General features: G+C 55.7%; 9 protein-coding genes across 9 annotated transcripts; 5 read left to right on the top strand and 4 right to left on the bottom strand.

Moving 5' to 3' along the window:
* Positions 1-595: 595 nt before the first annotated feature.
* Positions 596-2,271, top strand: BDV59DRAFT_172130 (thiamine pyrophosphate-dependent dehydrogenase E1 component subunit alpha). The gene is made up of 5 exons (XM_073688668.1): positions 596-738; positions 791-978; positions 1,027-1,088; positions 1,142-1,351; positions 1,403-2,271. The coding sequence occupies exons 1-5, from the start codon at positions 635-637 to the stop codon at positions 2,168-2,170; spliced, it is 1,332 nt and encodes a 443-aa protein (XP_073550894.1). The 5' UTR covers positions 596-634; the 3' UTR covers positions 2,171-2,271.
* A 3,070-nt stretch (positions 2,272-5,341) lies between these two features.
* On the top strand, positions 5,342-6,565 carry BDV59DRAFT_210781 (2,3-butanediol dehydrogenase; the record flags this gene model as incomplete). The annotated part of the gene is made up of 4 exons (XM_073695665.1): positions 5,342-5,480; positions 5,531-6,228; positions 6,280-6,385; positions 6,435-6,565. The coding sequence occupies 4 exons, from the start codon at positions 5,342-5,344 to the stop codon at positions 6,563-6,565; spliced, it is 1,074 nt and encodes a 357-aa protein (XP_073550893.1).
* Positions 6,566-6,638: 73 nt separating this feature from the next.
* BDV59DRAFT_210779 (thiamine pyrophosphate-binding protein) lies at positions 6,639-8,750 on the bottom strand (the record flags this gene model as incomplete). The annotated part of the gene is made up of 4 exons (XM_073695664.1): positions 8,341-8,750; positions 8,059-8,291; positions 7,870-8,000; positions 6,639-7,739 (listed from the first exon to the last, which is right to left on the bottom strand). Exons 1-4 carry the CDS (start codon positions 8,646-8,648, stop codon positions 6,639-6,641), a joined length of 1,773 nt encoding a protein of 590 aa, XP_073550892.1. The 5' UTR covers positions 8,649-8,750.
* A 178-nt stretch (positions 8,751-8,928) lies between these two features.
* On the bottom strand, positions 8,929-15,144 carry BDV59DRAFT_172126 (CCR4-NOT core ubiquitin-protein ligase subunit MOT2). The gene is made up of 7 exons (XM_073688667.1): positions 14,856-15,144; positions 14,726-14,792; positions 14,525-14,640; positions 14,075-14,443; positions 12,521-14,022; positions 12,239-12,334; positions 8,929-11,281 (listed from the first exon to the last, which is right to left on the bottom strand). Exons 1-7 carry the CDS (start codon positions 14,906-14,908, stop codon positions 9,066-9,068), a joined length of 4,419 nt encoding a protein of 1,472 aa, XP_073550891.1. The 5' UTR covers positions 14,909-15,144; the 3' UTR covers positions 8,929-9,065.
* A 172-nt stretch (positions 15,145-15,316) lies between these two features.
* On the top strand, positions 15,317-16,507 carry BDV59DRAFT_172120 (complex I 30 kDa subunit family protein). Its single transcript, XM_073688666.1, has 3 exons — positions 15,317-15,547; positions 15,628-16,277; positions 16,329-16,507. The coding sequence occupies exons 1-3, from the start codon at positions 15,391-15,393 to the stop codon at positions 16,377-16,379; spliced, it is 858 nt and encodes a 285-aa protein (XP_073550890.1). The 5' UTR covers positions 15,317-15,390; the 3' UTR covers positions 16,380-16,507.
* A 47-nt stretch (positions 16,508-16,554) lies between these two features.
* On the top strand, positions 16,555-18,057 carry BDV59DRAFT_128317 (BUD22 family protein). The gene is made up of 2 exons (XM_073686934.1): positions 16,555-16,830; positions 16,902-18,057. Exons 1-2 carry the CDS (start codon positions 16,600-16,602, stop codon positions 17,931-17,933), a joined length of 1,263 nt encoding a protein of 420 aa, XP_073550889.1. The 5' UTR covers positions 16,555-16,599; the 3' UTR covers positions 17,934-18,057.
* Positions 18,053-21,164, bottom strand: BDV59DRAFT_128314 (Zn(II)2Cys6 transcription factor). Its single transcript, XM_073686933.1, has 7 exons — positions 20,787-21,164; positions 20,594-20,728; positions 20,277-20,545; positions 20,131-20,216; positions 19,451-20,085; positions 19,232-19,402; positions 18,053-19,184 (listed from the first exon to the last, which is right to left on the bottom strand). Exons 1-7 carry the CDS (start codon positions 20,882-20,884, stop codon positions 18,173-18,175), a joined length of 2,406 nt encoding a protein of 801 aa, XP_073550888.1. The 5' UTR covers positions 20,885-21,164; the 3' UTR covers positions 18,053-18,172.
* Positions 21,165-21,786: 622 nt separating this feature from the next.
* Positions 21,787-23,757, top strand: BDV59DRAFT_199336 (alpha/beta hydrolase; the record flags this gene model as incomplete). The annotated part of the gene is made up of 1 exon (XM_073693344.1): positions 21,787-23,757. One exon carries the CDS (start codon positions 21,787-21,789, stop codon positions 23,755-23,757), a length of 1,971 nt encoding a protein of 656 aa, XP_073550887.1.
* An 86-nt stretch (positions 23,758-23,843) lies between these two features.
* Positions 23,844-26,694, bottom strand: BDV59DRAFT_191364 (FAD-linked oxidoreductase-like protein; the record flags this gene model as incomplete). The annotated part of the gene is made up of 2 exons (XM_073691893.1): positions 23,844-24,956; positions 25,309-26,694. The coding sequence occupies 2 exons, from the start codon at positions 26,692-26,694 to the stop codon at positions 23,844-23,846; spliced, it is 2,499 nt and encodes an 832-aa protein (XP_073550886.1).
* Between the last annotated feature and the right edge of the window lie 48 nt (positions 26,695-26,742).

Below are 26,742 nucleotides of genomic sequence, written 5' to 3'. Positions count from 1 at the left end.
TGAAGCTTTTGTTAGTCTATTCCTAGTGAATTTGACCCTAAAATGACTTTTGTGCTGGTTAGGTATGGGGGCAGCTAGAGCAAGGGACAAACCACTTTGACGCATCTGCTTCCGAGTAACATGTTGATGTACGTCAAAAGATAATGCTTTCGCATATTACGAGACATTGATTTTGGCGAGAATTCAGACTTACCAGCAATTTCATAGCAATCGGCTTGGCCTTTAGGACTAGAGAGACTCGGTATATAACGGAGCGGTTCTCCCACTACAGGAGATTCGGGAGGTGCTCCATGACAGCATCTACTGTCCTTCCAGATATAAGGATATTTTCTATGGTAGATCCCCTGGTAAACTTAGATATTTTGTATCTGTTTGACACTGTTAAAAAGGCGATGGAATGGATGATTGTATATATGTCCCAAAAGGGAATCATCATGTGATTCTACAGCCCTAAGACAAACCAGCCAAACTCCTCTCGGTCTACCACGGCTATTGGCGGTGGAAGTGACGTCGCGCCCGAGGCCAACCGGGCGTCCTCCGCATTCCCCAGATAATCATCTAGAGACGAACGTCCCCGCGTGTTGTCCTTCATACACACTCCTTCAGTCTTACACCCCCTAAGCCCACACCGGCCATGTCGAAAGTTCTATCTCGGCATCTTTCTCGCGGTGTACGTGTTTCTACGCGAATTCCACATCGATGGAGCAGTTCCATCTCCCAGCGGCCTGGCTCCGATCGGTACGTGCATCGTTACTGAGAATATTGTCGAGACCTGACCAATTGCGGATAGAGTCCGTTTCCCTGGCGCCGTGAACAGCAAATTCACAACCGACATGCGATTCATCACTCCCTCCGATATGCCAAGCATCCCCACCTATCGCATTATGGATTCAGACGGCGTGCTTCTGGACAAGGATCGAGGTCCGCCAAATGTGCCCAAAGAGGATATAGTAACATGGTACAAAAACATGCTGACGGGTGAATACGCCTCTCCAATTTATATTATATCTTACTAACCTTTTGCAGTCAGCGTCATGGACGTGATTATGTTCGAAGCACAGCGGCAGGGTCGCATTAGCTTCTACATGGTATCATCTTCCGTAACCCGCCATTTGTTTGTCAATAGCTCATACCTCTGCAGGTATCTTCTGGGGAAGAAGGAATCGGTGTTGGGACCGCCGCCGCTCTGACTCCTGACGACGTGGTGTTCGCTCAGTACCGAGAAACCGGCGTCTACCAGCAACGGGGTTTCGCGCTGAAGGATTTCATGAGCCAGTTGTTTGCCAATCGGAACGATAGCGGACGGGGGCGAAATATGCCCTGTCACTACGGATCCAAATACCCGCGCATTGTCAGTATCACTTACTATCCCACCACTAACGAGCATTACTGACCCAGCCAGCACGCTATTTCATCCACCTTAGCTACCCAAATTCCCCATGCCTCTGGAGCAGCATACGCACTGAAGATGCAAAGTCTGCAGAACCCTGACATTCCTCCTCGTATCGTTGCCTGCTACTTTGGCGAGGGGGCCGCCAGCGAGGGTGATTTCCATGCTGGGTTGAACATTGCTGCCACACGCTCATGTCCCGTGGTGTTTGTTTGCCGGAATAACGGGTACGCGATTTCGACACCTACCCTTGAGCAATACAGGGGAGACGGGATTGCCAGTCGTGGTGTGGGATACGGAATCGACACCATCCGAGTGGATGGGAACGATATTTTTGCCGTGTACGAGGCCATGCAGGAGGCGCGACGTGTCGCCCTTTCCGACGGCGGAAAGCCTGTTCTCATCGAAGCGATGAGTTATCGCGTATCTCACCATAGTACGAGTGATGACAGTTTTGCGTATCGCGCCCGTGTGGAGGTCGAGGACTGGAAACGCCGAGACAATCCTATCATTCGGCTGAGGAAATGGCTCGAGAACGAGGGCTTGTGGGATGATGACATGGAAAGAGACACTAGGGAAGCGCTCAGACGGGAAATTTTAAAGCAATTCGGAGAGGCTGAGCGCGAGTTAAAGCCAGCCATCCGGGAGGCATTTGGAGGGGTCTACGAGGAGCTTACGGAGGAGCAACGGGAGCAGATCAAGGAGTTGAAGCGCATTCTCCAGACATATCCGGAGGAATATGATCTACGCCAATATGAGGATGGAATCAATGGCGTTTAGCACAGAATTATTTTAGACTGGGATGGTCAAATCGAGACATCGATTAGTCTCACAGTATGATAGATAAAAACAATGCAAGATTGTCTCATAGACATCCAACCCTTTAATTCTGGCCGGTCGAGATGGTATCTAATGCTTTGCCTCTTCTCCATCTTTCATCAGGAAGGACCGCGTTCGAACCTGCAGCCTGTGAGTGGTCGACTCGGCAGCATACGTTCCATCTACGTCGCGAGACCACGCCGACGGTAAAAAGCAGTTCCTAACAGTATAGAAGTTCACCCTGAAGGTACCATCCAGGTTGCTAATTCTCACTTTCGTGTCCTTATAGATAGTTTTTGGGAAGCATGCGGAGGATGAATGCCCTTGAAAAGTGTCTGTCACGTTCCCTCCCGCATCTAAAGTCTCTACTTTCCACGCATGAGCTACCGAAAGACATGCTGCGAGAAGGATAGAAAGACTAGTGAACTTCATTCTCGCAATGGACTATTTCAGTACAGATCAAACATACTCCCCGATTAGATTGGAAGGATTAAATGTCAGAATAGGGACGCGGAGGGTGCTCACGGAGTACTTGGAGAAGTCTTCAACCTGCAGGAATATCCGGTCAGTAGTAATAAGTAGTCTATATACATTATTCAGCCGATGGAAGAGCTTAATAGATATAAGACGCCGTCTGCTCTATCATATCCATATGTCGCCGTACATCCACGTCCTTCGGTGCATTATCAGATATCGGCGTTCAAACTCCTACTCCCTGGGATCCATGTGCCCTTATATTGAATTATATCAAGGGACCATGTGACCGTCAACACGAGGCGATCCAAATCATAGAGCAGCCTTCTTTTCCCCAGTGACAGCGTAACCGTCCAGAGTTCGGGGGATTAGGCACTATGTTGGAGCAAAAAGTGATTCGTTTATTTTACTGCTGAGCTATTCATTAAAAGCCAGCGATCATTTGTAATTAGCCTCAGGGTATTGGTTTTCTCCGGCAAGATATGAGAGCAGTTAACAGCATGATCCCTTCTCGGCAATTCAGATAAAACTGCCGGCGCACGCAAGTCTGCTGATAATGAGCTATCTAGTATCTATAATAGCTTTCTAGAATAGGTTCGGATGTTTGCAACATGTCAACATCGAAAGCGTCAGCTGGCGACCTATACTAGCCATTTTGTAATCTCATCATCTCCTTTAGCAGTATAAGATTCATGTGACGTACAATGGTCCACAGTGTTATCCTCTATGCTGGAAGGTACATAAAAAAAATACTACGTGAATGATGCATTTGATACGCAACCTTGTGCAGGTCTCATATTCTTAGATAATATTAACAACCCCCTTCTGTCTCCTAAACCATCTTTTCCGGAGAGCATTAAACACATCCAGTACACTCTACAACCTGGAAACTGTGGACCGTAAACGGGGCTGGAACTTGCGCACCTCCACAGACCGGATCGACAGTATCATTGCAGTAGTATCTCCACGAGAATATGTCGCAGAACTCATTTTCGTAGAAGTTAAACTGATACTTCTTCGGCTCCAAGTCCGACATATAAACCGAGGCTCCCTCTTCAATGGAAAAGGACGAGATGCATGAGTACAGTTTATCACTTTTGTAATATGAAGTTCGAGGCCAAGGATCTAAACCGATCATCCAGCAGTGCCCACGAGAAAGCAAAGAGAGAACTATAATATAACTGTTCCTCATGATCAGGACCGATAAGCTAGAAGGCTTCCTGAAGACAATTAGCGCGAGGAGAAGTCAAAGTATTTAGATACTAGTTAAATGTAAGCAGCATTACCTTCTTTCTGGTAGTAACAATATGAAGTGTTGAGAGTGTACTGATGAAAGCACTGGCGGGCTTTACATCATATAGCTTCTAGTCAGAATCTATAGGTTGATGTTGAACGGTCCTAAAAATTATATTGTACACTCCGGTTTATTTACTTGCGACTGTGAGACAAGATACTCAATCCCACCTGAGGTAATGCAGACACAGCAATCCTATCGTGTAGCATCCGCATGTAATATCCAGACGTTTAGATATTCCAGGTATTATTGCCAATACAGAAGATATTACTCTAAACGAGATATCACAGTTCACTCAAGACCTACTAAACTGACTGATAGCAAACTAGCCTCGCTTGTCTTCCTTATTCTTATCAGCCCGAAGAGGGTACGACTTTGAAACTGGCTGCAGGAAATCTGCTAAAAAACTCGCCATCTCGCGTAAATTCCCTAGAAAAGTCCTCACACTGGAGATCCTGGAAAATAATTATACTGAGTCGACCACTTATACCACTGCACCGAACTCTGTCCTCACTCCGTAGTGTATAGTTTGTAATGCAAGCATCTGTTAAGTCGCTCTCAAATTTCTCAAATTCTCTCCCTTCTTCGCCAAGGATCTTGACGAAGACCCAGCTGTAACATACAGGAAGCGTGGCTATTGCGACTAAATAGGCCTGATAGATTCTCATTTTGGGTCTTGAGACAAACAATAGCAGCCTATTACGTTTTAGCAAGACGAGAAAAGAGTTCCGTTAATGAGTGCGCTTATCATGGGAAGGTAATGACCAACCTTGTTTAGTTCAGGCAAATACCTAGAGATTACAAACTGTAGAAGAATTCTCCAGGGACACGCGAGTAAATATGTAAAACTCTCAGCCGAAATTGGAGACAGATATAAGCTCAGTGTTATCATAACAATGGCAGTGTTACAACGGCCCTTTGCGGAACTTCAACGCTTTGAGGATTCTTTCATTGATACGACTGTCATTTGGACACAGGTACTCTAGCCATGCCCGTTAGACCTTGCCTCAACAATATCTGACTCTCGTCCTACCCGCACCTTACTACGCCTTTAAAATTAAACGGGAGAGTGAGGAAACAGACTGGCGACAGTTCTACATGAAAGTGGGGTTGAGTGGCGTAGTTCAGGATGGATTGTAGTCGATATTACGCCACTTACCTTCTCTCACCAGATCTCCTGCGGAAAACGTCTGGCTATCTTAAAAACCAGAGGAAGAAGCCTCGGGTTCTCGGCTGCTGTCATCCACTATAGCATAATGCGGGGAATCCTTCCATAGAAAAGTCCCGTTCGCGGATAGTAACGTAGAGAACCTGCGACGTCGCACCAAAATACGCTCCACTGTGTCACTCGACCGTCAGTAAAAATGAGAGCAGCAAGATTTTACGCAGGGCGTAATATGCGGGTCGAGACTGTAGATCCCCCAACACCGAGCGATCAGGCAGTCCTTGTCGCGGTCGAGTGGTGTGGGATCTGCGGCAGCGATCTCAACGAGTATCTCAGAGGCGAGTTCACATCTACCTTTCTATGGATGGTAGTGGCTTATAAGACGCAGGCCCTATGGCGGTGCCAAACGAGAAAACAGGCCCCCATCCCCTAACTGGGGAGGTTCTGCCAGTGACGATGGGCCATGAATTCACCGGCCGGGTGGTACATGCACCGGCGTCATCGTCCCTCAGTCCGGGACAGGCGGTCGTTGTCGACCCGCGGTATTTCTGTTCGTCATGCATACCGTGCTCTAGACGTTCCACGAATTGCTGCGATGTTATAGGGTTTATGGGAATTTCTGGGGGAGGAGGAGGTCTGTCTGAGACTGTGTCCGTACCACCAGAGAAGGTCTATCCGCTCCCGAATGATACAGACCTGGCTGCCGCGGCTTTGATCGAACCGCTCACTGTCGCCTGGCATGGTGTCAGATTGTCGGGGATCCAGGACTTCAAGGACACACCCGTGCTAGTTGTTGGTGCTGGTCCTGTCGGGGTTGCGGTAGTATTTGTCTTAAGGGCGCACGGTGCAAAGGCGATTTTCGTATCTGAACCGTCGGCGAAGCGCCGGCATTTTTTGAGCGATATCGCACATGCCGTGCTTGATCCTACCAAGACAGATGTTGCGGCAAAGTGCAGGGAGTTGACGAATGGCCAAGGCGTTGGTGTTGTCTTCGACTGTGCAGGATCGCAGCTAGGATTCCAAGCTGGGCTGGACGCTCTCAGATTCCAAGGCCAGCACATCAACCTGGCAGCTCCAAAGGCACCTGTGAGGAACACCATAAGACTGTTTGGAATGAACGATCTAACAAATGTGCAGCTCACACTCCCTTGGTATCTGGTAATGCGAAGGGAGGCCGTGCTCAAGGCGTCCCTGGCGTATGATGAGACTGATTTCAAAGAGGTAGTTGCGGCTTATGTCGAAGGTGAGCCATCGACCAGTATTCAAGTAGCTCTACGCTAATACATGGAAAGGTCGATTCCAGGGCGTCGAACGAATGATCACCAGACGAGTCTCCCTCGAGGAGGTCGTGGAGAAAGGATTTGAGGAGTTGAGCAGGCCGAATGACCATATCAAGATCTTGGCGACGCCCAAGGTGGCCTAAAGCAGTTTACTCATTATCTTCTAGGCTTATAGTTGTCAGGTACATAATGATAACATTCCAGGACTGAATCAGACTACTTATAATACGGCCGCGGAACATTGTCATAATAGGGCACAACAACCATATCCGGATCTTCCGTCTGCCCAACCATTAGGGTAGTCACTGGATGGATCGGCTTGCTGTCAACGATCAGATTGATGCAGCTAGGGCCGTCCACCTTCTGAAGATCCTTCACTGTACCATCGATGGCGGAGATAGTATCAATTCTCGCACTGGCATTACCAAGCCCCTTGCTGACAGTTTCGTATTCAGCAACTGGGCTCAAGGAACTAACCGGCCGAGCGGGGTTCTTGGTGCCGTATACCAGCTCTTGGCCATTGGAGCTCATTCCCCAGCAGTAATTGTTCACAACAATAGTCATGATGTTGAGATTGAACCGCTTATACGTGTCCAGTTCCATGAAGTGGAACCCAGCCGACCCATCTCCATGGAGATTTATCACCTTCCGGTCCGGAGCGGCGATTGCAGCCCCTAATGCATACCCGAATCCATTGCCCAAGAACCCTAGGTTTCCTGTAGAGCGTAAAATCGCGCTCGGAGAGCAAAGGTCCACCAGATCACCGGCCCACGCAGCAGCCTCGCCACCATCCGTGACGATGATACTTCCCGGTTCAATAGCAGCGAACACGTGCTTCAGAGCCAGATACGGGTGCAAACGCCCAGGAGATGGAGTCTCAGGATCCTTCTCAAACGGAGACGGGAGATTCTGTAGATTCAACACATCCTTGACCCAATTTGCATCCACAGTACCGTTGAACCCCGAGCTAAATTCGCGGTTGAGAGCAGCGACAAATTGGCTGACATCAGAGATCACCCCCAGGTCAATAGGTAACGTCCGGCCGATCTCCGCGCCATCTGGGTCAACATGGACGAGTTTGCAGCCATCCTGAGGGATGATCGCACCACTTCTACCAGCCAAATACATGCCTGTCCTGGCACCCAGGAGCAGGATGAGATCCGGGGCTTGCTTACCCACCGCACGGAGGACCCCAAGCTTGCCGGCCCCACCCGCGTAGAATGCAGATTGAAGTAGAGCAGATGAAGTTGCACATTTCTGTGTGTCGAAAATAGGGATTCCGGTGTTTGTGGAAAACTCGATAAATTGTTTCCCTGCCTACAAAGTTGGTCTATTAGAACACCGACGGTCCAAGTCGCAACTTTTCATGCCAACATGCGATACTTACATCTTTTGCACCCGTCCCAATAAGGAGCGCTGGACGCACCGCAGACCTTATCAATTTGACCGCTGCCTCAACAGCATCGGCGTGAGGCCCAGGGAGATAGGCCAGTGGCGAGGTGATGGAGCCCCAGGAGATCAGAGGACGGTGCACAGGAGAGAACAGCACGTCAATCGGAAAGTCGACGACGACCGGGCCTTTTACAATGAGAGATCAGCCAGATATCTCGGCGAGTATCCAGAGGATGAGACCTACCTGGCGCACCAGACAACGCGGTCCGAATGGCCAGCGAGATAATTCTCGGTGTGTCTTCGGGATTTGTCATGCGATGGGCAAATTTCGTCAAAGGACGCGATGCCACAACCTGGTCGATGATGCCTTGAAGAGAGTTGTTCTCTGCATCTCGTAGTGGAGGAGAAGAAGTAATGCAGAGAATGGGATCCCTATCTGCTAGGGCTGTTGCAAGCCCGGGCAGCCCATTGGAGAATCTTCTCAATCTCAGTATAGGCACCCAATGTCAAGTCTCTGTGTCCTTACCCGCTGTTGGCCGTCACAAAGCAGACGCCGATCTTGGAAGTCAGTTTTGTATAAGCCTCAGCCGCCTGAACGGCGACTGTTTCATGCCGGGTGTCGACCAGACGAATACCGATGTTCTCGCATCCCATCAGGAACGCATCCAAATGACCTCCGTGGAGCCCGAAGGCGACCTCAACCCCGCTTGCCTTGAGCGACTGGGCCAGGAGGTCACCTCCGGTCAACTCACGGGTTACAGGATCTTGAAGGGGAAAACTAGCCATGGCTTGATGATGTATCGATAGCTGTGCAGATGACCGCCCATCGGGCATTGCTCTGTTCTATAAGAATGATTGAACATCGCGTTGCCGAGGACGAGATGTCTCAGCCTTGTTCTAGCCGAAGGCTCTTGACTAGTGGGAGAATGATATTCGTCGAGGCAGTGCGGGGTTATCCGACTTCATGTATGGGATCTTAGCAGAGATGAGGAGAAGCTGATTTGGAGGAGTCAGGGCTGATGAATCAGTCTTGGCCGCGCTACAGAGCACTAGTTTAGCTTGTTCATTGATCTTACTCAGAAAGGACGAGCATGAGCTCAGAAAAAATCTAATTCCGATACCCGTAACCGAACGCCAAAGCTTTGCACAAGCAGTAAATAAAATGACATACACACACATCGCCATGGGTAAACCAGCCAGAAATCATATCTTACACATCCAGGCTAAACGGCAGACACCCCGCGTAAGTGTTCAAACCTCAACAGCAGTGGTCAACGCCTGCTGAGCAAGCTTTTTGTTGCGCTTGACCAAGGCATTCAGCTTCTTATCAATAGAGTCAAGCTCCTTGCGCGACACCTCCAGCTCCTTCTGGGACTTGACGGCAAACGAACGCAACTCATCGTCCGTCATCCCCACAACATCGTCCAAGTCAGGAAGATTGCCGACAACCACACCAGCGGCGCCCAACATGTGCTTCGCCGTGGCTGCAGCAAAGGACCGAACAGAGGTGGCTGTCGCGTTGACCAGCTCGGCAGTGTTGGCGATGGCCCAATTATGGCTGCGCGTGCTGTCTGCCTCCATAGCCGAGAGGACATTGGGAGGCGCACCGGCCACGGCGGACATAGTCGGAGTGTCGGTCAGGCTGGCAGAAGCTCCACAGGCTAAAGATCCCGCTGCTTCGTCCACCCAGCATGCATTGAAATTCTCTGGAGTGGCAAAGAGGGCGTCAAGACCGCCGGCACGGTTTGTCACGTCTGGCTCTGTGATCGGAGCAGCAGGATATTCCTGGAACGAATCCATCGCCCATGCGACATTCTTCTCCAGTCTGAGATAGCGCTCCTCCTCCTCTGGGGAGAGATGGTGGAGCACGGACCCGCGGGGGCTGATGAGACAGCGGTCTTTCAGGAAGGGAGAATCGGAGTGAATGTGAACGGGTTCTCCGCGAAGAAGAGATTTGCGGTGCTCATCCGTCAACTCAATAGGCTGCTTCAGGATTTCATAATCATCCGAGGTGCACTTCATGTCAACACGTTGACTGAGGTTAGGAGGGTTGAACAAGGGGTGGCTGTTCAAATCCAGTTGACCCGACTTGTGCAATTGAGCAAGCAAGACCTGGAGTGAGGTAGTCCGCTCAGCAAACAACTCTTTGATGGATGTTCCCGCCGCTTCGGAGTCCTTGATCATTTGCTCGACGGTGTTCTTTGTCCGCCACGCTTCCTGTGGCTTCTTTTTCTCGGGTTCTTTTACTTCCATAGGCATGGGCTTTGTGTCCTTGGCAGGTTTGACCTTGGCTTTAGTCTTTTTCGACTCGACCTGCTGATCCACCTTGTCACTGGAATCAATTGTAGGAGTAGACTTTGTAGTTTCCACGTTATTGTCCGATACATGCGGCTGTTCGGCAGACGGGGTCGGGGCCTTTTTAGTCTTTCTCTTCCGTCCGACGATAGGAGCCTGTACTGGTTCGTCTGCCAACGCTGACGCAGCCTCCTGTTTCTTGGCCTCTGCTTCCTTGGCCTTCTGCCTGCGTTCCTTCTTGGCCTGACTCTTGGTGACAGACCGAACAGGGGCAGATCCGATCCTAGAGGATGCAGGAGGCGAATTGGCACGAGAAACCGAAGCAGATGTGTAAAGATCGGCTTCGGATCCCAAATCCCCAGGCGTATCCGGCCGGCTTAAGGACGAGACACTGGGCCGTCTTGAGCGTACTTTGGTGGCAGCAGGGGCAGACGAGCCAGAGTGTGTGGCGGAAGCAGGAGGCGGGGTCTCAGCCTTGGGAGTGTCAACGACGCGTAAAACTCTCGGTTGGCGCGGGGCCGATGAATCGGAAACACGAGATGCCGCAGTCATCGGAGTGTTGGGCCGGGATCCGATAGCAGAGGAGGGAGCTTGATGGTGCTGAAGCTGGGCCATCGCTTCAACCTTGTACGTCATCTCCGCCGCCTGAGACGTGTTTAGGTCCAGTTTGATGGGTTTGCCTCTAGCAATAGCCTCCTTGTCCTCGGTGGTATCACTGGCCTTTTCCAGGGCAACCGTCAACTCATCCTTTGATTGGGAGCGAGCCTTGTGCGCCGACTTCGGAACAGGAGAGCCCAGTGAGATCTCTGAAACATTCTTGATGCGGGATGAAGAGGTGGTAGTCTCTTGGGACTCTTTTACATCAGGAGACTGTTGGCGGAAAATCGCTTCCTGAAAACTTTGGGACGGTGTACCCAGTCTGTGGAAGGGAACACTCAGTCCTGGGGGAGGTCCGGAGACAGAAGAGGTCGGGCTAGATGGATTTACAGGGCTCTGAAGCAAAGAAGACGCAGGATGAGAGTGCGGCAAAGGAAGTCCAGGTGGAAGGGTTGGCGTCCCAGAACGAGCAGAACTCTGTGAATCTGTAGACAAATGAGACCGAAGAAATCCGAAACTGTCGACCGGGCGTTTCTCTTTAGAAGGAGCTCCCAGGGGCGGAAACTCTTCGTCAACTAGACCAATTCACGTTAGCATTTCCCCTGATTTCATGTGTGCGAGACGGATGTAAACAGTGCGTGAATCTGTGGACGAAGCAAACGTGAAATCCAAAACCGACACGGTGCGAGAATGATAGAGCATCTAGCAAAAAGAAACATGGTCGAATCGCTCAAGAATACACCAAGGACAGGCAGAAGAATATTTACACAAAAAGACCCAGCCAAGCTGGTCAGACAGGCAAGGCATGAACTCTATATGGACGAGTGTGAGAAGTTTGTTTCGGATAAAAGGGCCCTTCTCCGGTGAGGAATGCAGGGCAGGGAGGTTAACGTACATAAAATGATGACCAGGCCGAATCGGCACCAAGACGCTGGTAGATCAACCCAGCGTGAATGCAAAAGAAAACACATACAAGGGCCACCCAAGCACCGTAGACCCAGAAGCATGAAGTGCCCGTGTAAGATGCGACGAGGCCTCAAGCCCATGCGAACGGGGGACCCAAAAATAGAGAGAACAGCAGCCAGGAAGAAACGACACATTGGAAACTAAACGAGACCATAAACATAACGCCGAAGGCACGCCTAGCCCGAGGACTTCGCTTTTCAAAGCCGAATTCTTAATGCTTCGTGTCGAAGGGATGGGTGTCGCAGTCCCCACCCTTGAACCAGAACTGAGGGGGATTCATATCCTGCACCCATCTAACAAGAACAAAAAAGATATGATATCATGTCGTGAAGGGAAACAAAATGGACCGCAAATAAAAGAAAAAAAGAAAAAAAAAGAAGAAGAAACATCGCATAGAACCAGATGCAAAAGTGTAGTCTTCATAAAAACAGGCGAAGAAAGGAAGGATAAAACAGATAGGAGGTATTATCAAATCCGAGTGAAAATAGGGGATCAAAAGGAAACGGGGGGAAACAATCACCAGCGGTTGAAACCGGCTCCATACATCATGGCGTGATTGTACCCACCTTGGCCCTGACTCCCATACAGTGCTTGCCCAGCAGCAGCATTCGCACCGACCTGGTGCATCCTCGCCTGCAAGATACTCGGGTCCGCAAGATCTACTACACCGCCTCCACCGGAGGAAGTGTTAGCGTGTCTCTGCTTCTTCCCCTTCTTCTTCTGCTTCTGTGGTCCCCCGTCGGAGAGATTCCCCGCCTGGGTACCATAGAAAGAGCTGAGAAGGCCATTGGCGGGAGTCAGGGGAGGGGGGGTTTGGTGCTGTTGGAGGAAAGGAAACATGAACTCACGCTTCGTGGCATCCTGGCTCTGTAATCCACCAGCATTCGTGGCGCCGCGGCCCCGCAGGAGCTCGCGCATCAATTCCGGGTTGGCGTCTTGCTTTCCGAGGTTGCCTCCTAATCCGAGATTGGCATTCGTGGTAAAACCGTGACCTTGTGCGAACATACCTCCACCGCTGATCGGGGGCGTGCCGGCCGTCTTCAAGCCGGGAGGGGGACCCTGCACGCCACTGGTGTAAAAGTTGCTGGCCAACCCATGTTGGGGACTAGGGGCAGCGAGAGGATTGGGGGTGCCGGACTGCATCTGACCCAACATCCGGGCATTAGGAAGGTTCTTGGCAGCGGCCTCTGTGGCAAAGGAGAAACGAGAATTCTGTCGGCTCTGGGCCTGTAGAGCATTGAATTGCGCCATCTGGCTTTGCAGCAGACCCTGGCGAACCTGCGCAGCTTGGTCGAAGGCCGCAGTCTGCAAGGGATCAACCAGACCGGCCTGTTGGGCCCCGGCAGACTTGAGAAGCATCAATTGCTGTTGTTGCAGAGGAGTAAGGCTCCGCCCGCCGAGGTTGAGGCCCTGGAACTGATGGCTCGCGGCGGATACGGGGGATCCCACAGCCGAGTTGGTTGTTGTACCCTGTTGCGACGGGGGTTGGATCGCGCCATGGGAATCCCGACCAGACCGGCCTCGAGGGGGGTTGGCATCATCAGGCTCACCACCCAGTTGCAGGCTTCCACTCTCACGACGTTCCTCCTCCTCAGCGGCGGACTGGAGGAGCTCCTGCTCCCTCTTGAGGCGTTCTTGTTCGGCTTTTTCCCGCATGGCTCGGCGCTTGACGCCACCGTACGGATCGATGAAGGACGGGTGGTTCTCGATGCGCGATACTTCTTCCGCCGGCAGGCCAGCCGCCGAAAACACGAACTTGAAATCCGGGGAGTTCACCGCCTTGATGAGGTTATCCAGCAAGGGTGCCATGGGGTCGGTAATGGGCTGGGGTTGGGCGGGGCGAGGAGAGCCAGGACGAGTTTCCGGGAGAGGCGTCTGACGACGGTCCTGCGTGCCTGCGGAGGGTTTCTCGTTTCGCTTCGATTCGTCACTACCGGTCGCCACGGTCGCCGCGGTGGGCCGGGGGCTGTTGGATGCTTGACTACCCGACACACTCGTCCGTCTTGTCCGACTGATAACCGTGTCTTTATTGGCCCAGCTGGCGGAGGAAGGGAGAGCAGAACCATCGGGCGGGCGGGTGCCGGCAGCATCATCCTTACTCGGCTGGCGACGCATAGGTTGGGACAAGGGGACGGCGGAGGAGCGAGCCACGTGGGGCGGGATCGAGTGACCAGGACCACCAGGGCCGGTGTTCGAACGTTGGGTGGAGATAGTGTTGATAGAGGACAGGTCCTGACGGCTGTAGCTATCGCTGTCCTCGCCGGTCTCATGCAAGAAGGTGCAGTTTCGGTTGTGGCACTGTTCGTTGCGCAGGAAGGATGAACAGTACTTCGTGGTGCCGTATTGCGCCCTGGACGTGTCAGTACGTAATGGCTTGGGGAGGAGTGGCCGCAGAGACATACCTGAGCACGCGGTCACCGTTTACGGAGCCATCCACTGCCATAATACAGGCCGCGGCGTCTGCTTTGCGGGAATAGGTAACGTAGACACCGATGCCCTGATGGGGGTTACCACCCGGCTTGGCCTTGCTCACGACGATCTTCTCGATATCTCCATATTGGCCGAAGTAATCCCTGCCACGTAGCGTCTGCAGCAGTTGGCTTTCGTCCCGTATTGTGGGGTTGAGGCCGATCACGTAGACAAGGTTCTTCTGCACCACACGGACGCCGGCGAGATTCTTGCGACTGGAGGCCTCGATTTCGCGTTTCTCGGCTTCCTTCTTCTTGGCGGCGGCAGCCTTTCGATGTTTGAGGGCCAGATCGGCTTTAAATCTGTCGTGGGTGCGGACGATGCGTTAGCGCCAAGACTGGGTGGATCGGGATTGATGTGCTGTCCTCGGAGGGAAGACTTACTCGTCGGCATCCGGGACCTTGTACTGGATGGTGCTCTCATCGTAGACCCGTCTACAATTCGGGCAGCGGCCTTCCTCGCTGTGGGTTTTGATGTTGTTGAAGCAAAACTGGCAGATCTGTGGAGGGCGAGTCAGCGCGCGGTGTCCGGCGCATATGCAAGATCGCGAATGTGAGCAAGGGGTAACGGTGGCAAGGACCTACCTGGTATCCGCAGGGACAAGGCTTGAAGTTCTTATCGGACAGATCGAACTCCTCGATGCACAGGGGGCTAGAAGGGAGAAAGGAAGGTTAGCGGGAGGCAGCGAAAGAAGGCCGGGGAGGGCGGACGCACCAAAACTCATCGTCATCATCGATGACGGAGTCAATCTGTTGGCGACTGGACATAATTACGCGAAGAAAGGTAATAGATACAGGCGGAGAAGGAAAAGAGCCAGCGGAGAGGATACTCCCAGCACGACGGTGGAAGGGGGTTGTGGAGAGGAAATTTGCGGCAACCCGAGACGGGGAAGGGAGAATGAGAGAGGGGGGATGTCGAGATGAAGACGGAATCCAGACGGGAAGAGGAGAGGGGGAGAGAGGTGTCGAGATGGAGGGACAGCTGGAGACGGCGAAGGTGAAGGTGAAGGTGAAGGAGTCGACGAGGCGAAAGAAAGAAGAAGAAGAACAGAAGGGAACTGTTTGCCTAGTTTGCACCGCTGACTCAGCCCATCACCTGACCACCGGTCACGGGACGCCGTCAGTCCTCACCAAAGCGGCAACCGCCAACATCAACTCTCTCTCTCTCTCCCTTCGTCTCTTCTCTCTCCTTCTCCACCGCCACCTTCTCCCCGTCAATTGCTCCCATTGCGTTCCGCCTGCCTCCCGCAATGGCCTCCGCTCGCCCTCTGATGCGTCTGGGCTCCGGTCGGTCCCTGGCTGTGGCCATCCGGACCCCCCGCGCCAGCCGGGCCTTCTCGTCCACTCCTCTGCAGTCGGCCGCGAAGATGCCCGAGCCCCCCAATATGCGCCAGGCCCAGCGTCCTCGTACGTTCCAATGCTCGTTCTCTTGCTGTTCTCCGGCCGCCAATGGATGATGGAACTAACATAACACCCCGGGACTCTAGCCGAGGGCGCCCTGCGTGCCCCCGTCGTTAACCCAGCCGACAAGCACGCGGACAAGGCCGAGAGCCTGCACACGTACGGCCAATACATCATGTCCTGTCTGCCGAAGCACGTGCAGCAGTTCTCGGTGTGGAAGGATGAGCTGGTGATCTACGTGCCGCCGTCGGGCGTGATCCCCGTGATGAGCTTCCTCAAGTACCACACCGCGGCCGAGTACACGCAGATCTCCGACATCACGGCGGTCGACTTCCCCACCCGCGACCAGCGCTTCGAGGTGGTCTACAACCTACTCAGCGTGCGCTACAACTCGCGCATCCGCGTCAAGACCTACGCCGACGAGGCCCGCCCCGTGCCCAGCGTCACCGGCCTGTTCGAGGGCGCCCTCTGGTACGAGCGGGAGGTCTACGACATGTTCGGCGTCTTCTTCAGCGGCCACCCGGACCTCCGCCGCATCATGACCGACTACGGCTTCGACGGCCACCCGCTGCGCAAGGACTTCCCCCTCACTGGATACACCGAGCTGCGCTACGACGAGGAGAAGAAGCGCATCGTCATCGAGCCCCTGGAGCTGACGCAGGCCTTCCGGAACTTCGAGGGCGGCACGGCCGCCTGGGAGCCTGTTGGCTCGGGCCAGGATCGGAAGCCGGAGTCGGTACGTTTGGATCGATCAGTTACAAAAGCATGGATGCTAACGCGGATACAGTACAAGCTGCCCACCCCCAAGCCCGAGGAAAAGGAGGAGGAAAAGAAATAGAGTAATGGAGGATTCATCCCGTTTGTGTAAATACCGTCTAGTGAATTTTGTGTTTTATTATCGTCCTCTACGTCTCCTCGAGTAGATAGAAAAATTCCGCCGCGCGGAGAAAAAGCTCGAATTTCTTGGCACCGCCGCATCCACCTTTTTTCTTCCATCATCATCACCACCACCACTACCACCATTACTACCACATCCACATCCCATCCACCCCGTCAAAATGCCCAAGCGCAAGCTCGCCGACCTCGACTCCCCCGGCTCCATCAGCCAAAATCTGCAGCTCACCCGTCTATCCCACAAATTCGAGCACGGCGTCACCACCCTCGCCCGCGCCCTCAAAACGGCCCGCGGCTTCGAGCGACAGAAGCTCGGCCGGCGCGAAAAGACCGCCAAGTCGCAGGGGAGCCATGACACGCTATCGCGGCTGGCAGAGGAGGTGCAGGTGCTGAAGGTGAGTCCGTCCGTCGATTGTTCGCTCGCTCGTCCTCCACCTGATACTGATTGAAATTTGCAATTCCCCAGTCCCTCGACCCGGCCGTCACCGCCCAACGCTACCTCTTCAAACAGCTCGTCAAAACGAAACGCATCGCCGAGTCGCCCGTGTTTGTGCAGTTCCGCGAAAAGAAGAAGCTCGCCCCCGAGGGGCCCCGGTCGACAGCCGAAGCCAACGTCACGGCGCGGCTGTACAAATCCACCCCGGTCAAGAACGTCTTTCCCGACATCATGGCTGGGATCAAGCAGCTGTTGAAGGTGGACGATGCGAAGCCCCCCCAGGCGACGACGAAGGACGGCGCGGCCAAGTCCCAGGAAGCTGCTGCGGCTGCGTCCAAGGCGAAGCGTGCGCCGGAGCCGGCCGTCTCGGGAGACGAGTCGGAGGAAGAATGGGGCGGGATTGAAGGCAGCAGCGACGCGGAGAGTGTAGACTTTGCGCAGTTCGACGGGCGACTGGCGCCGGATTCCGACGAGGAGGACGCGTCCGCCGGCGAGGATGCGTCCGATGGCGGCGTCGACCTAGCTGCCAGTGCCGTCTCCGATGTGTCCGTCTCGCGGTCACCCTCGCCGGGTTCGCCGCCGCCGAAGAAGAAGCAAAAGGCCAAGGCGTCCGCCGCGCCGGTCACCAGCACGACCTTCCTACCGTCGCTGGCAATGGGGGGGTACTTCTCCGGGTCGGAGTCGGAGCCGGAGGACATGGAGACGGAACAGCCGCGTCGCAAGAACCGCATGGGCCAGCAGGCTCGACGCGCGCTGTGGGAGAAGAAGTACGGATCTGGCGCCAACCATGTCAAGAAGCAGAAGGAACGGGAGAGGCGGGATCGCAGTAGTGGCTGGGATCCCCGGCGCGGCGCGGTGGATCCAGCCGATGGCAAGAGAGGCAGATGGGGCGCAGGGCGAGGCGGTGGTCGAAGGGACCATGATCATGGAGACCGTCCAGCACCGAGGCCGACGAAACCTCAGGATAACAAACCGTTGCATCCGTCCTGGGAGGCTGCTAAGCGGGCCAAGGAGCAGAAGGCAGCGGCCTCGTTCCAGGGAAAGAAGGTTGTGTTCGATTAGGGTCTACAGCTGGAGCTACGGGTTGTCATTTGTCCTTGGGCGTTGCTAGAGCATTCGGTGTCAAAATAAGCGTTCTCCTGTAGAATCTAGGTATCATTCCAATGAACAGACTGGCCAAGGCCAGGAACATCGCATATCACAGAAACCCAAACACAAAACCCCAACACGCTAGAAAACAAACGGCAGACGTGAGAATCATGATTGCACCGCCCATGTCGAGAGCATGGCGAAGTCCCGGCTCATTCGCTCATGAACTGCATCCACCCAGAATCCGAGCCCTTCATCTCACCGGAGAGACCCTGCTGAGCATCTGCTTCGAAACAAGGAATGGCAGTGAATTCGCCGAGCTCTTGCGGGAGGTTGGAGACAAAGTGATCCAAGGCGAATTGCGGGATATCCGATAAAGTAGGATGAGAGGCGGAGAAATCCGAAGCAGCCATATCCGTGCTCGCGACATCCGCTTCCATCTGTTCATGACCATTGGACGTTCCAGTCATGGGCGTCACGGGCACATGCGGCAATCCTGGTCTTCCGGCACCGAAGGGTTCCTGGAAAGGAACCGTCTCGGGAGAGATAGGGCCCGTTTTCCAGAGCATCTCCCAGTTTTTGAACCGATCGTAAGCGGATTCCATCATGCCGGTGGATCCTGGAACCTGTGTTTCGCTCCACTCCTCCAGACGGCGGATGGCCCGCTCGAGGGCTTCGATGACGCTGACGGCAGACCGTGCCGAACCAACACCCATCGACATGATCTTGATCAATCCCATGCCTTTTTCGAGCGCCTCTCGCAGTCGTTCGGTGCGCTTCGTCAAGCTCTGGGCGAGGATCACGAGAAGCGCTGCACGACACGAGCTGAATTCGGTGAAGGAGGCGCGGGCGAGGCCGGCCTCATCCCGGAGAAGACGGCACAGATCGATGATCTCCAGGGCCGCTTCGACGCAGTCGGTGACAAGAGTTGAGCGGTTTTTGGCGAGGCCGGATGGAGTTTTGAACGGGGAACTATGAAGCGTGGTCAAGTTGATCGCCTTCATGCTGCTGAACAAGAACGGCCGTCCGAGGAAGATACGGGTCAGGCAGTAGTCCAGCTTCAGGTGAACGTTGGAGCGGAAGAGAGCGCCAGTCGGGTTCAGATCACGACAATCCGTCTCCTCCGGCAGGCTTCCCCACCAGTCAACAAGAGATTTACGTAGGTTGAGCAACCGTTCGAGACAGTCTTGCTGCTGGCCTTTGCGCGATTTTCGGAGCACCGATCTTGGGCTGTCAGCGCGGTCGGAAGAAAGCAGAGAGGAAACACATACATTTCATTGGCAACCTCGCCGAGTTTCAGTGTCAGAGTAATCAAGGCTATCATGTTGCTGTGGTTGGAGATCTGTCCATGGGGCATGAGACCAGGGAAATCAACAGGTAGGGCGGCGTCGACGTCGCCATCGGAGAGAGAGACGGGTCTTCCGTGGAGAATGCTCACGCGCCTGACAGATGATTAGCACGGGATTGACGTTAGGCAGTAAGAGACTCACTTCTCAATAGTGTATGCCGTCCAGAATACACGGTTGCGAACTTCAACCATGCGCGGGGAGAGACCTTCCCCGAGGTATTTGCGGTGCATGCCATTCTGGATGGCCATCTTCAGCGCGAGGCCGAAATATGTATAGCAGAGACCCGAGGTGTCGAGAGGGAGGAGATATGTTCCAATTAGAAGACAGGCCTGCACACTGCGGATTGAGGCAGTGGCGATAATGTCTGGCACGAGCTTCGAGGCGAACTGATAGAACGTCAAGCCCACCTCATCTTCCGAGAAATGATGGTCCTCCAATGTCGCGGGGTCCATGGATAGGCGGTTGACCGGGGTGGCCGACTCCATATGGGCAAACTGTGTCCCGACGGCGAGGACCATGAGAATGGCGCAGACGGAACCAGCGTCGTTACAGGACAGACTCGAGGGGTTCGTGTAGCAGACGTTGAGTTTGTCGAGCAGCCAGTCTTCTTCCACGTAGAAGTTATTGGTCTGCGCATATTTGAAGAAAATCTGGACGAGGAAATCGGCGACGAAACGGGGGGGAAGGCAGGTGATCGAGGCGGAGACCTGAGAGGAACCGGATTGCAGTTGAGTCGTGCGCCAACGCTCCTCGAAGGGTTCGGATTCGGTAGATGTCTGTGAAATGAGCGTGGATCGTGGATGGGAGAACAGGAGCCATACCTCTGGCGACGTGGTCTTCATCCATTCATCAATCTTCTTGCGGATCTTCATGGAGAAGTTCAGATAGGAGAACTCGCCGGAATACTCTGTGTCGCATAATCGATAAGCCACTATCCAACGAAACATGCCGCAGGGGGAGAACAAACGGGTAGTGTTATCCGGCAACGCCTTGATTGTGAAATCTTCATCGTCGATGGCCAGATCCTCGAAATCCTCGTTCTCCAGCCGGATGGACGGGCCAGCATCGGAATCGGAGCTTCGATGTTTATCCTTGAGCTCCTCGGCAGTCTTGCGCAGCGACTGGATATCGAGGGAGAGGTTCGGGACGAAATGGTGCAAAATGCGTTCCATGTAGCGAATGCGTTCCGCCTCGGCGAGGTTGTGGCGACTGAGCCCGGTGTTCCGTTCCAGCGCTCTACACACGTCAATGGCCGTCCAAGACGTTCGTACCCGGGGTCCTTACGAGATCGAGGAAGACCGAGCGAGTTTCTCGGCATGGTCCGGGTGGGTGAAGATGCATTGCCGACGATAGCGCAGACAGCGGCGACACGGCACGCCGCCTTCACATTTTTCCTTGACTCGGCGACACCCATCGCATCTGAAGGGGAACGACTGTTAATAACTAGGCGATGCAGCAAATAAGTGTAGTCACGTACGCTCGAACAGCACGCTTGCGGTTTTCTTCGGCAACGCGGGGTCGCTTCTGGTGGCCCACGCCAGAGGGCGTCGAAGGCAGGGGAGTCGTTCCATCCATGGCGATACGGAGGTACGACAGAGAAGATCAAGGAGGAAGACGAGAGGGGAGAAGCATTGTAGGGGAGGGGTGAGTTGGAGTTGCGGACGAAAGAGACGAAGAGGAGAAAAGAAGAGGAAGAATGTGAGGGGAAAAGGAAGGCGGAGTGGGATTCTGCCGATGACATCGAGTGGGATGAGGAGTATAGGAGTATAGTATACAAGTATTCTGACGATAGAGATAGTGATAGAGGGAAATGAGAGTAAATGAGTGAACTGCAGATGGAGGGACTGGATATGGTATAATATAGTAGAGTATACCTGGGTAGTTGGTATAGTGTCGATAATAATATCGTGCCCGCGCCACCTGCTGCTTTATATACATCATCCACCATGCATCGATACTTGTATACTTCGACACTTCTCAGATACCACTACCTCATCTAGCAGATGCGAATAAATACTAGATTCGATATGCAGGCCCATACCTCGTCTATACCAGGAAGTACACTTAGTCGCTGCCCTACCCTCCTCTCCATCCGTGGATGTGCAGCACTTGCAGCGCTCTACGCAATACACATTCCACCTCAACTCATCATGTACCAGGTGACCAGCTTCCTGCAGCTCCTCAATCCAGATAAAACACCCGACCAACTACTAGTGACCACTGCCAGACTACTGCGCTAGCCTGCTCCCCACCCAATCATACCCGAAAACACCACGAACTCCCGCGCATGCCGCACGCCAACTCCCTGCATACGCGGCAGTCTGATTCGATCTGGCAGGCTTATCATTCCCTTCGGGTGGAGAATGCAAGGGCTCAGATCAACAGAGGATCCATTTTTCTTCCAGGCTTTTAAGCCGGGCCTTGGCCCTGCCCTCGCTAGGGGTGAAAGTCAGTATGGGTAAAGAGCCAGCCAAACCATGCCCGAGACGGAGAAACCGCCAGGACCCCCACCGACGTCAATAGACCAGACGCCGCGAAAGCGTCCTCGATATGTCTACACGGCATGCGTGATCGCTGCGGCGCTCTGTCTCGCAACGGTGCACTTCCCATTCCCCTTGGCCGCTCCGCGTCTAAATCCGCGGCCCACCACCACCGACATCTGGAGCGACATCCTACCCAGCACCTCCCTCGAATTCACCCCATGCTTCGGGTCGCTCCAATGCGCGCGGCTGCTCGTGCCTCTCAACTGGAATGCAACCCAGCACGAGGAGCAGCAGCAGCAGCAGCAAAATGCCGTGGCGATCGCCGTGATCAAACGCCCGGCCAGAGTCCCCATCACGGACCCGCGATACGGCGGCGCCGTGATCCTCAACCCCGGTGGGCCCGGCGAGTCCGGCGTGTACCAGGTGCTCTCAGACGGGGCCGCGCTGCAAACCGTGCTGGATAGCGACAGCCCCAGCTCCAACTCCAGCTCCGAGCGGTTCTACGACATTGTCTCGTTCGACCCGCGCGGCGTCAACAACACCACGCCGCGGCTGCGCTGCTTCCCGGACGCCTTTGCCCAACAGGTCTGGTACCTGGGGTCGCTAGACTACGGGCTCCTCTGGGACAGCGAGCGCGTGGTGGGGCTGGAATGGGCGCGCGCCGAGGCCCTGGGCGCGAGCTGCGCGCGCGGCGACCACGACCATGACCCCAGCATCCTGCAGTACGTCAACACCGCGCAGACGGTCGAGGACATGCTGCACCTGGTCGAGAAGCTGGGCGAATGGCGCGGGCTCGCGGCGCAGCGCCTCCTCCGCCAGGACCAACTCCCCGCGACGCTCGCCTACCGCCCGGGCCACGAGCGGCTCCAGTACTGGGGCGTCAGCTACGGCACGGTCATCGGCACGACGTTCGCGGCGATGCACCCGGAGCGCGTGGGGCGCATCGTGCTGGACGGGGTGGTCGACCCGGCCGACCACTACGCCGGCGGGTGGCTCACGCAGCTGCAGGACTCGGACGCGATCGTGACGCGGCTGAGCGAGTACTGCTTCGCGGCGGGGCCGCAGCGCTGCGCGCTGCATACGGGGACGTCCGGCGCGGACGTGGAGCGGCGGTTCACGGCCATCCTGCGCGCGTTGAAGGACGCCCCGCTGGCGGTGGACAGCGGCGTCGCGGGGCCGGCGCTGGTCACCTACGAGGACGTGCATCTGCAGCTGCTGTCGGGGATGTACTTCCCGTATGCGCTGGCGGAGCCGCTCTTCCGGCTGCTGCCGGCGCTGGAGAGCCGCAACGCATCCGCTGCGGAGGTGGTGCGTCTCGCGGGGCGCAAGCAGGCCGCGCTGGTGCCGGCGGCGGGCGACGCAGCGCCGCCGTACGTGTCGGCCATGGGCGCGGTGCAGGCGATCGCCTGCATGGACAGCCTGGGGGCGGCGGGCGGACGGGAGCTCACGCGCGACGGGTTCCGCGCGTACCTGGCGGAGCTGCAGGCGCAGGGCCGCTGGATCAGCCCCAGCTGGGCGCGGAACAAGATCGCCTGTGTCGGGTTTCCGGTGGCCGCGGCGTGGCGGCCGGCGCTGACCTTCCGCTCGCAGGAATGGGCCGCCCCGGCGCATCCGCTGCTGGTCGTGGGCAACTCGCACGACACGGTGACGCCACTGCGCAACGCCCGGCGCGTGGCCAGCATGTTCCCCGGCAGCGTAGTGGTGCAGCAGGACTCGGAGGGCCACTGCTCGCATTCGATGCCGTCGCTGTGCACGGCGCGCATCATCCGGGAGTATATGCGCACGGGGACGATGCCCGCGGAGGGGACGGTGTGTGCGCCTGATGCGCGGCCGTTTGTCGGATGCAGCCAGGCGGAGCATGGGGAATGCCAGTTCCAGGGCGACGACCGACGGCTGTGGGAGGCGTTGGTGTCACTAGCTGATCCGCTCAAGCTGCAGATGGACGCAGCGTTCCTGCATCTGTGAAGAAAGCATTCGGGAGCGAATAGATATATATATATATACATATACCCTATTCTACCTGTCTATCATCGTAGCGTCGTAGTGCATGCTTAGAACCCATCCATCTCCACGCCGAGTCCTCGCGTCTTGCCCACATCCAGCAGCTTCTTCCCCACCACCAAATCCATAATGCCCATTCCGACGCATTTGAACACTACGTTCTGGCCCTCGGGCGGCACCGGCAGGGGGGCGCCGTCGCCGAGCCGGGCGTACAGCTCCCCGATCTCGACGAGCTGGTCGGCGTTGACACCGGCGGTGATCAGCTCGCCCGACTCCTCCAGACAGGCCTCCTTCGAGTCGACATAAACGGTGCCGCCGCCACTCAGCAGCGTCTCGGTGTCGATCTCCCGCATATGCGGCTTGTACGAGCCGATCAGGGAGATGAACCGGGGTTTGGCGGGCAGCAGGTACTGATGCGGAAAGTTGGGCTCGGTGGCCGGCGTGCAGCTGAAGATGACATCGCAGCGGCGCAGCGCCTCCGCCAGGCGCTCGTCATAGCGCGGGGTGTCCTCCTTGGCGAGGGCAGTGAGCTCAAGATGCGGGTAGGCGGCGCGCAACTCGGCGAAGACGCCGGCCAGCTCGTCAAGGCGTTTCCGGCCGCGGTTGACCAAGGTGATGGAGTGGACCTCGCGCGGCGCGGTGAGCAGCAGGGCCAGGCGGGCGTGCCATTCCGCCTGGCGGCCGGAGCCGAAGATGACGAGGTGGCGGCGGGTGAGATGGGTGCAGCGCACGAACAGGGTCATGATGGCCAGGGCGGTGCGGAACGCGGTGATCTCGGCGGCGCTGAGCAGGCCGAGCAGCTGGCCCTCGGGCGAGAAGATGTTGATGACGCCGATGATGCCGTGCGCCTGCGAGGCGGTGACGACCTTGATCCCGGTGGTGGCGGTGTTGGAGACGGGCATGAAGAGCGACAGGTTCTGGTCTTTGGTGGTGATGGTGGTGCGGAGGGGTTGATGCACCAGCCGGCCGCTCTCGGGGTGTGCGTCTTGCGACGACACCGTCATAACGGCGTCGGCAAGCGCCTTGAGAAAGACGAGACATTCGTCTTGGTTGAGTTGGCGCAGGAGCTGCGCGACGGCGGGTTCAGGGAGCAGATGCATGGTGGTTGTTGGGGGGTGGAGGATGAAGTGCGGAGTGTGGAGTAGAAGTGTGTAGCGGATGCACTAGGGGATAGGCACTAAGGACCAATATTATATTGAATAAGCAGTTATATCTTTACGCAGAAATTGCATTTGTATTAAATTAATTGGAATTGGATTAGAGGGCAGACGATCCTGGGCGGACGGGAGTTCGTTCCATTGTATATATAGGATGCGAGAGTACAAGCCGGGATGGGGAGGATGAAGATGATGGTGGAGCACCAATTAATCAATGAACAATCATAAGATTCTAGTCATAAGCTCTGAGAATACCTCTAAACTTCATAACGCCGTCTATATGCACCGCCAAAACACCAGAGAAACGTAGCATCATCCAACCAATCCCTTAATTTCCCAATCCAAACGTCCGACGGACCCGACGCTTCAGCTCGCCCAGCATAGCCTCCTGCGACTGCTTGGTGCGGCCGACGGCCTCGGTGTTTTCGACCGCCCGACGCAGCAAAAAGCCCATGCACTCCTGGACGGTTCCCCAGGTGAGCAGCTTGTACACGTTGGGCGACTCAGTGGACGAGGTGGCGCCGTGATCCTGGAAGCCCTCCAGCAGCTCGCAGCTGACCTCGTCGGCCATGCCCTGCAGCTGGGCGTAGGAGAGGTCGACGCCGCGGTCCTCCGCGCGGACGGCCTGCTCCATGCGGATGGCATGGGCCTTGCGGACGGAGTCCCGGTTGTGGGTGGCGATGATCACGTTCACGGGGGGCAGTTCGGACTCGGTGGCGGACTGCAGCATGGCGTTGTAGCGGCGGGTGAGGAGGGCCTCGACGACGCCATCGTAGCACTTGTCGGTGTCCTCCTTGGTGGGCCAGATGAGATGACGGGGTTCCGTCTTGAGGTAGGCGCCACGGACGAGCTTCACGCCCAGCGTGTAGCCCTCGCGGCGGGAGCGGTCCAGATGCTGGGCCAGGGTGGCCGGGGTGCCACAGAGATAGGCCTGGTAGGTGTTGAAGAAGATGGCCCGGCCGGGGGTCTGCGAGTTGCAGTACTTCTGGTACTTCATGGCCCACTCCTCGATGCCGGGCTGGACGGCCTGCTCTTCGGCATCGACGAGGAGGCGCACGTTCCGCGAGACGGCCAGGTCACAGACCTGCTGGATGGCCTGGTCCATGAAGGCGGAGGGCGCCGCTTGCTGCTGGAGGTGTTGCAGGGCTTGGGTGCCCATGCCGGTGAACTTCAAGGCGACGAAATCGCCCTCCTGGGCCATGTCGACGGTCTGGAGGGTCCCATCCAGCCACGTCTGGATCTCCTGCTGCGCGGCCTGTTCATCGGTGGGGTCGACGTTGCTCTCGCCGACGAGGACCTCCTTGGCGTACCCGAGCAGGACCCCACGGTAGCCCAGGCGCTTGATGTCCCGGATCGAGCGCTGGACCTCGAGTTTGTTCTCCCCCGCGTTGAATTGCTTGTAGATGCTGTGCTTGACCAACAGGTTCAACAGCGGGTTCTTGGAGACATCCAGGAGGGGGGTTTTGGGATGGGCGAGGAGGGAGAGCGTGTAGATGCAGGGCTTGAGCAGGAGAGACGAGGAGGAGACGGAGAGGATCATCAGAGACCGCAGCACAGCGGAGAGAGGCAGCTTGGCCAAGGGAGAGAGGCCATCCTTCTTGGGAGCGGGCTGATGTTGCCGCCACACATCCTTGGAGGCCGCCGACGTCGTGGCGAGAGAAGACTTTGCATGGCTCGTCCGAGAGACAAAGCGCGGCTTGGGGCCGGCGAGGGGCGAGAGGACGGCACGGCGAGCAGGCCGCATGGTGAGAGGCGAATATAGAGAGCTAGCGATGGATGGGGAGGGAGTAGT

This window comes from Aspergillus ambiguus (genome assembly GCF_047715705.1).
Source record: "Aspergillus ambiguus strain CBS 117.58 unplaced genomic scaffold BDV59scaffold_5, whole genome shotgun sequence".
NCBI classification, from domain to species: Eukaryota; Fungi; Ascomycota; class Eurotiomycetes; order Eurotiales; family Aspergillaceae; genus Aspergillus; species Aspergillus ambiguus.
This window is presented reverse-complemented; position numbering and strand designations above follow the sequence as displayed.

Coding starts and splice junctions, on each gene's coding strand:
- BDV59DRAFT_172130 (XM_073688668.1), top strand. CDS start 635: ATGTCGAAAGTTCTATCTCGGCATCTTTCTCGCGGTGTACGTGTTTCT. Junction 979..1,026: donor GTACAAAAACATGCTGACGG/GTGAATACGCCT, acceptor AACCTTTTGCAG/TCAGCGTCATGGACGTGATT. Junction 1,089..1,141: donor GTCGCATTAGCTTCTACATG/GTATCATCTTCC, acceptor ATACCTCTGCAG/GTATCTTCTGGGGAAGAAGG.
- BDV59DRAFT_172126 (XM_073688667.1), bottom strand. CDS start 14,908: ATGTCCAGTCGCCAACAGATTGACTCCGTCATCGATGATGACGATGAG. Junction 14,641..14,725: donor CTTGTCCCTGCGGATACCAG/GTAGGTCCTTGC, acceptor CGCCCTCCACAG/ATCTGCCAGTTTTGCTTCAA. Junction 14,444..14,524: donor AAGGTCCCGGATGCCGACGA/GTAAGTCTTCCC, acceptor CACCCACGACAG/ATTTAAAGCCGATCTGGCCC.
- BDV59DRAFT_172120 (XM_073688666.1), top strand. CDS start 15,391: ATGGCCTCCGCTCGCCCTCTGATGCGTCTGGGCTCCGGTCGGTCCCTG. Junction 15,548..15,627: donor GCGCCAGGCCCAGCGTCCTC/GTACGTTCCAAT, acceptor CCGGGACTCTAG/CCGAGGGCGCCCTGCGTGCC. Junction 16,278..16,328: donor AGGATCGGAAGCCGGAGTCG/GTACGTTTGGAT, acceptor ACGCGGATACAG/TACAAGCTGCCCACCCCCAA.
- BDV59DRAFT_128317 (XM_073686934.1), top strand. CDS start 16,600: ATGCCCAAGCGCAAGCTCGCCGACCTCGACTCCCCCGGCTCCATCAGC. Junction 16,831..16,901: donor AGGAGGTGCAGGTGCTGAAG/GTGAGTCCGTCC, acceptor GCAATTCCCCAG/TCCCTCGACCCGGCCGTCAC.
- BDV59DRAFT_128314 (XM_073686933.1), bottom strand. CDS start 20,884: ATGGATGGAACGACTCCCCTGCCTTCGACGCCCTCTGGCGTGGGCCAC. Junction 20,729..20,786: donor CGCAAGCGTGCTGTTCGAGC/GTACGTGACTAC, acceptor GTTCCCCTTCAG/ATGCGATGGGTGTCGCCGAG. Junction 19,403..19,450: donor ACGGCATACACTATTGAGAA/GTGAGTCTCTTA, acceptor ATCATCTGTCAG/GCGCGTGAGCATTCTCCACG.